This window comes from Ostrea edulis, chromosome 5 (genome assembly GCF_947568905.1).
Source record: "Ostrea edulis chromosome 5, xbOstEdul1.1, whole genome shotgun sequence".
NCBI lineage: Eukaryota > Metazoa > Mollusca > Bivalvia > Ostreida > Ostreidae > Ostrea > Ostrea edulis.
In genome coordinates, this window is record NC_079168.1 from 81,036,952 (window position 1) to 81,050,945 (window position 13,994).

The 13,994-nt window shown below is 35.9% G+C and overlaps 2 protein-coding genes across 2 annotated transcripts in view; one reads left to right on the forward strand and one right to left on the reverse strand.

The window, feature by feature from the left end:
* Positions 1-2,804, reverse strand: part of LOC125648982 (protein-cysteine N-palmitoyltransferase HHAT-like) — a 44,924-nt gene extending 42,120 nt beyond the window's left edge. The window contains exons 1-3 of the mRNA XM_056166406.1: positions 2,449-2,804; positions 1,475-1,581; positions 299-379 (exon numbers count right to left, since the gene is read on the reverse strand). Of these exons, the coding sequence (XP_056022381.1) occupies positions 299-379; positions 1,475-1,581; positions 2,449-2,620 (360 nt within the window). The 5' untranslated portion in view covers positions 2,621-2,804. The remainder of the gene's footprint in view (positions 1-298; positions 380-1,474; positions 1,582-2,448) is intronic.
* A 1,168-nt stretch (positions 2,805-3,972) lies between these two features.
* Positions 3,973-12,516, forward strand: LOC125652141 (DNA-directed RNA polymerase II subunit RPB9-like). The gene is made up of 5 exons (XM_048881127.2): positions 3,973-4,292; positions 8,034-8,088; positions 10,713-10,786; positions 12,001-12,127; positions 12,235-12,516. The coding sequence occupies exons 1-5, from the start codon at positions 4,228-4,230 to the stop codon at positions 12,295-12,297; spliced, it is 384 nt and encodes a 127-aa protein (XP_048737084.1). The 5' UTR covers positions 3,973-4,227; the 3' UTR covers positions 12,298-12,516.
* The last annotated feature ends 1,478 nt before the right edge of the window (positions 12,517-13,994 follow it).

A 13,994-nucleotide genomic window follows, 5' to 3' on the forward strand; every position in this document is an offset into this window, starting at 1 on the left:
ACTGGTCTAGTGCTAAAAAAAGTAAATGTCAAACCTTGGGGCTACATTATTACAGCTAGTATCAAGATAGCCACTGACAATATTTTAACCACCAACAGTATCAAGTCAGTCTGTGTTAGTAATTATGTCGACAAGTGTTAGACAATGACAATATCATATTAACCACTGACACCCAGTGACAGCATTGTGTTTACCACAGACAGTATTATTTTAGCCACTGACAACATGTTAGCCACTGACAACAACATGTTAGCCACTGACAGTGTTGTGTCTGTCACTGACAGTTTCCCGTACTTACTGTTGGTTCACCGCTGATGTCTAAGTGATGTGCTCCTCCCTCAACACAGGCTTTCACCACTTGTTCGCCATAGAAACGATACTGTGTCATGAAAAAAGCATACATTAAATCAAACGATACTGTGTCATGAAAAAAGCATAACATTAAATCAAACGATACTGTGTCATGAAAAAAGCATAACATTAAATCAAATTGTGTTTTAAGTATAGTACTCACTGATTTCATATTTCACAACAGCACCAGATGAACATCTAACATGTAGAAGACTGGGCCATTTTATTAAGAGATTTATCAGATTGACTAACTTACTGTTCATTATTAAAGGAACATGGACACGATTTGAGTTGAAATTTGAATTTTGTAATGTTTAGAATGCTTAACTAAGGTATTTCTAATGGTTAGCAAAAATTTGAATGTCAGTTGTCAAGGTATATGGGAGATACAAAGCTCACAATTTTTTGTTATGTAAACAGGGCTCGTGCCATGTTTTTGATTACAGAGGTTAAATATACTAGTAAGTTTTGTTTAAAGCAGATTTTTTTTTAGTTTACAAGTTAATTCTGAACACTATTTAATAGTTTCTAGTGTTTGACACATCTCATTTGGTTTTAAACATGCTATTTTCTATCAAGCCATTTATATGTAAACAAAAACATGGCACGAGCCTTGTTTATATAACAAAGAATTATGAGTGTTGTATCTTGCTTGTAACTTAACATTTGATATTAAAATTTTGGTTGACCATTAGAAATAATTTAGTTGAGCATTGTAAACAATAAGTGGAAAAACAGAATTTGAAAATTTTCAGTTCAAATCATGTCCATGCCCCTTTAATGTCTGGTCGTAGCAATGGTAATACAACAAGTATAATGATATTCAAACTAAATAAATGAAATTTTATTAATAAGAAATTTGATACATATGATTACATATCATGATACAGCTTTCTCTATGGGAAATTTCACAAGCAATTGGGAAAAACATTTATTTCGTTCTCTTTTTAATGCAAATTGGGTCCATTTCTCCCTTGAAGAACCCCTTTAAACTTCACTGATATGAGAATCAGTATTGCTAAAATGGTAGACGTGTTAAAACTTAAATGTAGGTTTACAAATCAAAGATTCTTAACACCTAATACTGCAATGTACATTGTATTGTAATATGAAATAAACTTACAGGGCCCACACAATTCAACACCAGTCTGGCCTGCTTTGCCATCTGAAGAAGAGACTCGTCATTTGATGTGTCTGCTATAATGATAGGGATGGATTCCAACTCATTACCTAAAAACAAACAATGAACAGTCATAAGAGCTGTAAGGTTGCAATAAAAAGTTAGTAATTTAAGTGTGCAGTGAAAATTGGCATATGACTTTAAAAGTGTGCAGTGAAAAGATGAAAAGCAACAAGCACATGTAGCTTGAAATGTTATAAGCACAAGTTTGCAATAAAATGTTACATTAAAGGCATAACTTAAAAGTATGTAAAGTTACAAGTGATTTAAGTTACAATTAAGTGAATTAAGGTTGCATTGAAAAGTTAAAAGTGGCTTAAATTTACAATGAAATCTTTCCATTGAACATGTTGAATGACAAATGCAATATTGAACAATAATACAATTCTGATGTTGGAACATGAAAATACCAATTACTATATACTAATAATTTTGCTGATACAGCTATTCAATTTCATGATGTATGACTCATAAAATCTTGAATCAGATGGAGCTACTCAATTACGTCAGAGACAGCTTCTCAGTTATGCAATTTGTAAACTTGTATCAGATAAACGCCATAAATTGTTAACTGCTTTGAATTCCTGCCAACACTTTGTACGGCACATCAAAAGACCAAAAGAGTGCATTCTATTTTGGGTTATGAGAAGAACAATAGTGAATACATTGCAAACAGACCATGAAAGAGACTTTGTGTAATAACAGAATATTGAAATATTTTTATTTGTTTATTCATGTATTAAATCATGACGGTCACCGTAACAGCACGTTATTACATCACAGGGTCTTGTGTAGAAAAATTATTTTCCTACTGGTGGGAGGGGGAGCTTGATCTTTCCACACAAGCTCCTGTGCAACTACTGCGATTACATTCGAAAAGAAAAAAAATATATAAATTTTAGTAGAGAATTTATAACCTGTTCTTTTGGAGGCTTTGTTGAGGACCTGTTGTATCTTCTCCATTGACCGCCCCGACACCGCCCATGTCAGACCCTGGCCAGAAGCCACCTTTGCCATTTCCTCCACAACAAACTGTCCCGTGAAGCCACTGGCTCCAAAAACGACGATGTCATACCGCTCTGTCGCCATATCTGGACGCTTTGATGTACAATGCACGTAGCCGTGTTCGTTTTTCTACTGCACAATTATGTATGTATTCAGTCTCTGAAAAAATAAAGTCGTTGGGCCTCTGGCAGGTGAGTCACGTTAACTAAACGCCGGGTTGGCTCAAGGTTTGGGCTTCTAGACGTTTCGTCCCATAATCAGTCCGTCCCTTAGTCGATTCGTCCCATTACCGATCCGTCCCATAGTTAATACGTTCCCTAGTCGATTCGGCCCAGAAAACATAATAATATTTTTTCAAGTGCTATTTACAGTACTGAATTTATTTAATTCATCTGCCTATTTCATCTTCATGGTCTGTGTGCCGCTGATATCTTCTGTCATGAGGTAGTCATCCTTTAATATGCTCTATGGTATTTATGGCTTGATTGCAGACTAATTATCTTGATCACACGTAATATATATTAATCTTCTTGAGACTGTTTATCAAAACAAATGTTTCTTCTTTTAAAAGCAAGAAAAACATACTTTGCCAAAGCATTTAAGGTATTTGTTCCTCCATATTGAAATAAGCTTTCAGTATTTCCCAAAAAGAAGAGATGTTTTGATATTTGACAGCCTTTTCTAAGACCATTATACACATCGCAATATTCGATAAAGTGGGCTTCAGTTTCAATACAAAGAATACCTTTTGTTTTTAGACAAAATTTACACAGTCTCATTTCTTGGAATATTTCTATACCTGCCACATTCTATTTCCAAATCATGAGTAATTCTTTGAACTTCTTGAGTTTAAAAAAAAAAACCCAAAAAAAAAAAAAAAAAAAAAACCAACAACAACAAAAAATAAAACCAACAAAACAAACAACAAAAATTCTAATAGTTAGCTTACTGTAAGCTCGTAATTATTAATCAAAGGTTGCACAACAATGCAGTTATAAAAACTGTTTTCACTAAAGTGTTTTCACAATGATCAGTGGACATGGAACACACATTTACATTGATTGCTATACATAGTTGAATAACGATGTTTTTACAATAATTAATGAGCACATATTTTCATAACCATCGCACTTCTAACAAAAATTATAAATCCTAGTTAAGGGTTGCATAAACAATTTTATTTACACGTCTAACTTCGGCAGTAATCTAATTTTGATAACTACAACTGCAATTTATGTGCAAAAACGTCCCTTTTTATTAAGTAATAATCATTTATTATATCTTTGATAAAAAAAAATTGGTGGGGCAGGATCGACCAAGCAAAATGGGCCGAATCGACCATGGGACGGACCGTCTAGGGACGGATCGACTAGGGACGGACCGACTGTGGGACGGAACGACCTTCTACCAAGGTTTGGTGGCCGCTTTATCATTGCAAAAAAAGGAAGGAAAGTAAAAAGGGAAAAAAACAGGATTGGGTTTTTAATGTTTTGAAACGTGCATTGTTTATGTCTTTCTCAGAATTATTTTTAAATTAGAAAATTAACATCATTGAAATATTTAGAACTTAGAAAACTTAGAAAGAAAGAAAAAATGCGTTTTGCGAATGACTTTATGTACGACGTATTTCGTACTTTTGATTAATTGCACAAGCGACAAGGACAAACTTGGTGAACAAAATTTATTGAATCATGGATTTATATGAAAATCATGACGATGGCCCTGGTTTCGTTGGAATCAAATTTTGTAAAGAATGGTTTGTAACACTTTTGATTGATATTTCCACTTTTAACACACATTTCGGGATATATTGCCAAAATTTGAAGAGCACTTGTTAATGTTAGGGTAGTCCGAAATATCTGATGTTTTCCTGGCTTTTTTATGATTTTGATATTTAACGTGCCAGGAAAACGTCAGAACCGGCGCCATTACATAAACTGGAAATTCGCCATCTGGAGGCGGCATTCTCGGGCCGATTTTAAATACTTTGGAGTTTAATTCAATGTTAAACTCATAATCAATCAATAAAACGAAGCTTCTTTTACTTTCTAATATTAATGTTATGGGTCCATTCATCACATAAACAGCCTCATGAAAACATTTTAACAAACTGTTGAGCTGTTTTGAGTCACGTGACTCGTTCGCTCAAATGACAGCGAAAATTCGGTTGACTACAATTGTGTACTTCTGTTATCGAATTTTGGAGTGAAATTTTCTTTTAATCGGTATTAGTAAGTACAAGAAGCATCGTTTTATTGATTAATTATGAGGTTAACATTGAATTCGACTCCAAAGTATTTAAAATCGACCCGAGAATGCCGCCTCCATCTGGAGGCGGCGAATATCCAGTTTACGTAATGGCGCCAATTCTGATGTTTTCCTGGCATGGTGAATATCAAAATCATAAAAAAGCCAGGAAAACGTCAGATATTTCGGACTATTGTTAGGGCTGTCACAGTTCCAAAAAATTTCGGGTCGGGTCGGTTCTAAAATTTTTACTTCGGGTTCGGGTATTTCAGTTTGGGTATATATAACTATAATATGTCTTACGGCGTGACCGTGTTTGAGGGCGAAGCAAAAAGTATTGGCATTAGTATCTAGGTCCATAACAGGGCAACAAATGTCCTTAAGTTGGCACCTAACGTGTGAGGACAGAGCTCAATCAAAGTATTCTAACTTTAGAGTTTTTGATACGCCTATTCATTGAACGCGGAAAACTCTATGCAAGTGATGTAAACAGTGCATTGTGACTTCATATTCAGCATCGCTGTGTAGCAAATTCACAAAAAGAGGAGACATGGCATCTTCACAAGTCAAGGTCATCTTCACAAGTCAAGGGTTATTGATTCGTTACCTCGCACTAAGTGCGAGGTAACGAATCAATAACCCTTGACTTGTGAAGATGGAGACATGGTAAAATCATGTTAATGGAGGGGTGATTATCTATGATTAAATAAATAAGATTTACATTCTTTAACGGATTTTATGTAACATCTCAGAATGACGTGAACTTGGGTACACGAGATTCAAAATGGAGAAATACATGTCCACACGCTATTATTTGAATCGATGCCATTGGGACCAAAATTTTCAAGTTCCATAGGTATGGTTTAATTTTTTATTAGTTTTCTATATTTTCCTTTTAAACATGTATATACGTGTTACCTATAGGGAGAGCTCCACTCTCATGGCCCTTCGGGGTGTGAGAGGGCTTCGCCCACTATTACAAATCTAATATACAGTTAAAATCAAAAACATTGTATTTTGTCACAATAGTTACTCGGGGACGTGTACTGATATTAGTCTCGACATACAGCATTGTCACTTCTACTCGTTTCCATCCAATCGCATGCTTTCAATGTTTTGCTATTGACGATGTTGCTCGTGTGGTGTATTTTTAGCTCTTCTGAGCCGAAGGCTCAAAGAGCTAATGCTATGGCCATTTGTGCGGTGTGCGTAAACTTTTTAGAAAAAGGGCTATAACTCAAGAACCCCTTGGCCAATTTTTTTCAAATTTGTTACAGGGTATCATTGGCCCTAGGGCTTTCATACATACTAAATAGAGGGATGTGACCCTTTAACAAGGGGAGATAATAAGGAAAATACAAACAAAAGTAGTGGTTGCTAAAAAATCTTCTTCTCAAGAACCACTGGGCAGATTATCACCAAACTTACACATAAGGATGAGGATATGTTGTAGATTAAAAATTGTTCAAGGCATTACCCTGGGGCAAAGGGCGTGGTCTCAAGGTCACTTCAAAGTTGACCTAAATTTATATTTCCTTAAATCTTTGATATTTTAGTCATTATAAGGACTAGGATCATCAAATTTTGACAGTTGATGCATCTTAGGACCTTGTGTCAAGTTGTCTCAAAAGTAGGTCACGGTGACCTACTTTTTGAATTTTGCAGGTATTTATTTTAAAATTAATTTTGATGCATATCTTGGACACTTTGAAGCCTATGATCATCAAAACTTGTCAGTTGGTGGATCATGGGACCTTGAAATGCGTTAACTGAAAAATAGGTCACCGTGACCTACTTTCTGAATTTTATGGCTTATCATTTATAGATATATTTTAAGTTGTTATTTCAAATACCGAGAGCTTTAGAATCATCAAATCTTGTAAGTTGATGCATCTTGAAGCCTTGAAACATATTTATAAAAAAAAAGTAGGTCACAGTGACCTACTTTTTGAATTTTGCAGATATTCAAATTTCACATTTTCAATTTTAGATGCATATTTTGGGCACTGTAAAACCTAGGATCATCAAACTTTGTCAGTTGATGCGTCTTCAGTCTTCGGTTTGTGTCGACCAAAAAGTAGGTCACCGTGATCTACTTTTGGTATTTGACAGCTAAATTACTACATTTCAGACACTATTTGACCTACAATCATCAAACTTTGTCAGTTGATGCATCTTGAGTCTTCGGAGTGTATCGACCAAAAAGTAGGTCACTGTGACCTACTTTTGGCATTTGACAGTTATATTTATATATTTCAGTCACTAATTGACCTACAATCATAAAACTTTGACAGTTGATGCATCTTGAGTCTACGGAGTGTGTCGACCAAAAAGTAGGTCACCTTGACCTACTTTTGGAATTGGACGGCTATATTTATATATTTCAGATACTATTTGACCTACAGTCATCAAACTTTGTCAGTTGATGTGTCTTGCATGTTCAAAGGGTGTCGACCAAAAAGTAGGTCACCTTGACCTACTTTTGGAATTGGACGGCTATATTTATATAATTCAGATACTATTTGACCTACAGTCATCAAACTTTGTCAGTTGTTGGGTCTTGCATGTTTGAAGGGTGTTGACGAAAAAGTAGGTCACCTTGACCTACTTTTGGAATTTGACGGCTATATTTATATATTTCAGATACTATTTGACCTACAGTCATCAAACTTTGTCAGTTGATGGGTCTTGCATGTTCGGAGTTCGCTGACCAAAAAGTAGGTCACCATGACCTACGATTGGAATTTGACAGCTATATTTCAATATTCAGATACTAACTGGCTTAAAATCATCAAACTTTGTCAGTTGATATTTCTTGGGTTCTCAAAATGTGTAAACCAAAAAGTAGGTCACATTGACCTACTTTTTTTGAATTCTTAGGATTTAACTAAAGATTTTGAATACTAAGAGGCTAAGAATAGAAATGGTGGGGTTGTACAATTTATCAGAAGAGCGATTCTAGGCCCTTGGGCCTCTTGTCATTTTTCAATGCGTCTGACATATATTTCATATACTGTCATTATTTAAAGTTTTGTTCACAATGCCATCATTTAACAATTGATCAAAATACAGCCACCTTTGAGGATTTTGACTACAAAATGATTCTACATTTGTATTAGAAAAACCGAAATATGGAAAAATGGAACTGAACCCAACCCGAACAACACGAACCGCGGTTTTCGCTTATTTTGGGTACCCGTTGCAGCCCTAGCACTTGTATACTATATAATATAGCTTATTTATGTTTCAGTAACAATATGTTGTATCCAAAGGAAGATAAAGAAAACAGGATATTGTTGTATGCTGTAAGTACAAAATTAGGTATCATAGTCACTTTCTGTGCAATATTTTTAACATACATTTGATTATTATATAACATAACCTCGAAGACACTAAAAAATATCACTATTACGTGTGTTGTAGAGAGGCAGGGATAGACATAAACTTTTCTTCCTACTTGCCCTTTGGACAAGTAAACTCAAAGTTTTACTTGTCCGAATGAAAAACTTAGTTTGTCCGAAATATTTTAGACTCCAATATAAATAAGCCTGTCAACCAGTAACTCTCATTATCTCTCTCTGTCAATTGGTACGATCTACTAGAATGGGCCTTTGCTATATAAATCTGACAATTTGGTAAAGAAAACAACAATATATGGAGTTGGACTTTACTTTCTATAAATATTTGATATTCAAGCTTAACACAATTATTATAATAATCACATTTCCTACTGGAAAAAATCACTTGCCCTATTGGGCAAGTGTGTATTGAGTTTCACTTGTCCGAACTGGGTTTACACTTGCCTCGGGCAATCGGACAACCGTTAATGTCGATCCCTGAGAGGGTTAAGGGTTTTGGGGGAGGGGTGCCTCATTTCATTTAAATTTTATGTTTCAAAAATTTTTAATGCATTGACACTTTGGCCATTGACATTTCAGTCTGGAAACACTTTGGCCCAAATATAAACAGGTCCAGTCCAAAGACTATTTCTACCTAGGTAGCTACTTATAGCTACCTAGGTATTTAAACCTACTCCAGGTAGCTATTTTTACCTACTTTTTCCTTTACTTACATTTTGTGGCCAAACCCAGGAACGGCGCAATATGGTGTTTACCAAATTTCTTGATTAACTTACACTGATGATGAATACCACAAAAATATTGGACAAAAAATTATTACTTTCTAATCTTTCAAATTTGCATCAATAACTACACTCAGTTCCATTTTGTAGGAGCTTAATATCAAAGCTACATGATAAGAAGTCGAGAATGTCTTTCAAATTGGTATTAATTTTAAAGTTTACCTTCTGACATGCATTTTTACATTAAAGGTTTTGGGGACAATTTTTCATGCATTTCCTCTACATTTGATTCTCCACCCTCATAAAGTATTCAGATTTAACACTCCGAATTTTGCCATGCATATGCACAACATGATGCATAAAACAACTGACCTGTTTAAAAGATGTGCCTTAATTGTTATTATACCCCCCGCAACAAGTTGTGGGGGGGTATACTGGAATTGGTCTGTCTGTCTGTCCATCTCTCCGTCCGTCTGTAGACGCAATGGTTTACGGGCTCTAAAGCATTATCTTTTCCACCTACAGTCACCATATCATACATATGGACTACCCATGGGATGAAGATGTTCCCTATCGATTTTGGGGTCAAAAGGTCAAAGGTCATGTGCACTGGACATTGAAGTAGCAATATGGTTTCCGGGCTCTAAAGCGTTATCCTTTCCACCTACAGGCACCATATCATACATATGGACTACCCATGGGATGAAGATGTTCCCTATCGATTTTGGGGTCAACAGGTCAAAGGTCACGCGCGCTGGACATTGAAGTAGCAATATGGTTCGGTTTGTCATGCCATTTGTTTTTTACACTCAGAAAAGAGGTAGTTTATACCTATTACCAACACCCTTTGGGAGATTGGGGTAAGCGGGGGGTATTCTTATTGAGCATTGCTCACAGTACCTCTTGTTTATTTATATTTTTAAAAACAGGTAAAAGTAGGTAGAAGTAGCTACTTTAAGTAAGTTTAAATACCTAGGTAGCTATTAATAGCTACATAGGTAGAAATAAGTCTTTGGACTGGACCTGATAAAATAAAGACACACAACCAATTCCTTTTTGTGGTATTTTGTTTTTATTTCATCATTAATTGATTACCCAATGGTAGTGTAACCGCTTAGAAGTGGTACAATTGAAGAGAACCTGGCATACGCACTGCTTGTTAAACAAACACATGCGTGGATTGGCACATAACCTTGTTTACTCCCAGATAAGTATGAGTGGGCAATTTGAGAAACATCTTTGGACACCCATGCTCATTTTCAAGCATACCACTCCTGTGGGAATTGCCACCAGGGAACTGTAATTTAAAAAGACTAATAGGCCAAAACGTCTGTGCCAAAGTGTCTTAGGGCCGAAATTTCTTTGTCCAAAGTTTCTGGCATTCATTGATAGAATTATCATATTAGCTAGGGCTCTAAGGGATGTATAACAATACCACAATATGCACCAAAAAAAGTACTATAGTCATGGTATAAAAACCATTTAGCTATATACTGTGATTTACCAAGGCAGAAAAATCCAGATAGGTTTTTTCTTTAGTTTTAATTTTTTTTTTTTTGAGGGTTTTGTTGGTTTACACAACTTCAAGAAATGGACCTAAACTAATTACTAAATAACAAGAATTGATCAAACATAAAGTATGGGTCACAGTGTCAGACCTAAAAGTTAAGAAATCAGACCCTGCACAACAGGTGTAGTATCCCTGTTTCAATTACACATTTCTGATTTTCAGCTTCATTGTGAAACCCTGTCATAAATACCGAGTTGTGAGGAGTCGGACTGTAATAGATCATCAAAGTACTCTGACAGATTTTATATTTTATAATTTCATCATCTACTTAATTTCAGTGTAGAAATTGTGATTACCAAGAAGAAGCCACCAACCCATGTATCTACGTCAACAAAATCACTCATGAAGTCGAGTAAGTGAACCAGTGATATCTCACTCAAAGTGTATCACTCAAATTCAGTAAAAAATACAACTCGTGTTTATTTACATTCCAACATAAAATTATTAACCTCACCTGAGCTGAAAGCTCAAATGAGTTTTTCTGATCACCTGTTGTCCGCCGTCTGTCTGTAAGCTCTTCACATTTTCAACTTCTTCTCCAGAACCATGGGCCAATTTCAACCAAACTTGGCAAAAAGCATCCTTGGGCGAAGGGCTTTCAAGTTTGTTCAAATGAAGGGCCATGCCCCCTTCAAAGGGGAGATAATCACAAAAATGCAAAAATAGAGTGGGTCATTTAAAAATCTTCTGAAGAACCACTGGGCCAGAAGAAATTTACTTGAAGCTTCCAGACATAGTGGAAATTTAAGTTTGTTAAAATCATGACCCCGACTGACATAGTGCAGATTCAAGTTTGTTAAAATCTTGGCCCCTGGGGGTAGGATGTGGCCACAATAGGGGATCAAAGTTTTACATACGAATATATAGAGAAAATCATTAAAAATCTTCTGATGAAGAACCATTGGGCAGTAGAAGATTACATTTACATGAAAGCTTCCTGATATAGTGCAGATTCAGCTTTGTGTAAATCATGGCCCCTGGGGGTAGGTTGGGGCCACAATAGGGATCAAAGTTTTACATGCAAATATATGGGGGAAATCTTTTAATTATGGGTCAAGGTGACTCAGGTAAGTGATGTGGCCCATGGGCCTCTTTTTGTTTTCTTTTAAAAACAGTGAGTGCAAGTTCGTACAAACTTTACATTTATGCTGTACTCAGTAGTATACACTAAAGTGACCGAATAATTTTCTTGTCCTAAGCTGCATTTTACGACAAACATTCACAAAAATAAGCATTTCAACTAAATTTGAGTAAAATTAAGAACTTGTATTTCTTTCAGTGTCATTGATAAATCAAAACTACATTGGACATGTTCTTTGTTATGATGCCCAGAGAAGGTTCAAATCCAATGTAGTTCAGTAATGGGAGATAACTAGGAAGAAATGGATAGATTTTGTGACACATCTTTATATCAGAGAAACAGGAAGGCTGGACAATTGATGATCAAATCATGAAATGGTTGTTGGTCTTCATTAAATTGTTGGGCATGGGGAGATATGTGGCCTCAAGATATTAATTTCTCTTGCAGAGACTGTCCAGTTTAATTAGTGACATTTCATGTTTCAGTGAGCTAACCCAAATCATTGGAGACGTAATAGCAGACCCAACCTTGCCCCGCACTGAGGACCACCCTTGTCCCAAATGTTCCCACAAAGAGTCCGTTTTCTTTCAGTCTCACAGTACCAAAGCCGAGGTTTGTATCTAAAAGATTTGGGGGGGGGGGGATTAGTTCCTTGTGACTGTCTTCTGGTTTTTTCAGAGATCCTTTGTTTAAAAAAAATGTATTAATTGTTCTTATAGGAAGGGATGCGGCTCTACTACGTCTGCACCAATTCACAATGTATTCATCGATGGACGGAGTAGACTTTGAAGATCATAGCTCATGGACATTTTATTCTTATACCTGTACAATTCATGGACATTAGTACCCATTACATTTCTCTCATAACAAAGTAAATCATTTTCTATTGTATCAAGATTCACATTTGATCCCCCGCCCCCCCAAGTTGCAGATAGCATGAAGAAGTTGAGTTTTTCAAATCAAAATGATTTGATAATAAAACAATAATCTTATGTACAGAATTCTGCATTTGTTGTAATTCATTATGATTTATACTAATATAAAGTTCACAAGGCCCAGAAATTGTCCCTTACATCTGGAGTTCGGTATAGAAATGGAACTTTAAATGTTTGCATGTCCCATTTCTACACCCAACTCAGATGCAAGGGACAATTTCTGGGCCTTTTGAGCTAAACTCTTTGACTGCAAAATCAATTAAGTACATCTACATTGGAATCTGCAGGTGAGGCTTAACGGTGGATGTGAAGGAAATTTTATACACAAATGTTATAATAGATTCGAGTATTGTTACTACGAATGCACTGCAATCCAATCAAGGAACTCGGGCTTGGGGTAGGCAATTTAGTCAGTCTAATAAAAACAAAACTTTTCGCCATGTGGAAGCACAATGACAATCAGAGTGACAGCACAAAATTTAGTGAATTAAAACTTGTGGGTTCAAGCTTGTGCCTTGGCCATGTCAAATTTAGGGTGTATAAAAAGGCAGCAACTGCTCCCTCACCAAATCCCATAACTCCTGTAGAAACTCCAAAGTGAGTCATAGGTCAAATCCCATAACTCCTGTAGAAACTTAAAAGTGAGTCATAGGTCAAATCCCATAACTCCTGTAGAAACTTAAAAGTGAGTCATAGGTCAAATCCCATAACTCCTGTAGAAACTTAAAAGTGAGTCATAGGTCAAATCCCATAACTCCTGTAGAAACTTAAAAGTGAGTCATAGGTCAAATCCCATAACTCCTGTAGAAACTTAAAAGTGAGTCATAGGTCAAATCCCATAACTCCTGTAGAAACTTAAAAGTGAGTCATAGGTCAAATCCCATAACTCCTGTAGAAACTTAAAAGTGAGTCATAGGTCAAATCCCATAACTCCTGTAGAAACTTAAAAGTGAGTCATAGGTCTTTTGGATGAGACCTTGTGAACCAAGGTATTGTTACGGCAGGCCTTGGCACAATAAAGAACTCTCAGTCCTACAGCCCTAAACGCCAACCATAGGTCTAAATGTGTGGCACTGGACTTACAGCTGGTAATGTCTCATTATCAGTGAAACATCCTCGAAGAGATGCGAAACAAATAACATACAAAAAATATCATACATGGAGAAAATCTTCTATTTTCTATATACCCATCACTTTTTTTGGCGACGTCATATTTTATACTCGGCATTGGTAAACCGGTGATACCATAACTATATGCAATGCCACTTTCTGAAGTTCTCAAGGGCAGACAACCCAACAATTTTTTCTTTAAAAATCTTTCAAAGAACCACGTAGGAACAATTTGTCAAATTGATCTGCATGTATTGTAAATTTAAGTTCATTCTGACCACAACAGGGTTTACTTATTAACATGAAGAAATACAAGAGCTTAAGTATATAGATGTGGTCAATCGACTTTTATTACAACTCCACCCCCCAGGATACAAATTCATTGGTTTCAATACGCAATTTCCGAGTTGCCCAATAGTTCTTTCCCCTTGTGG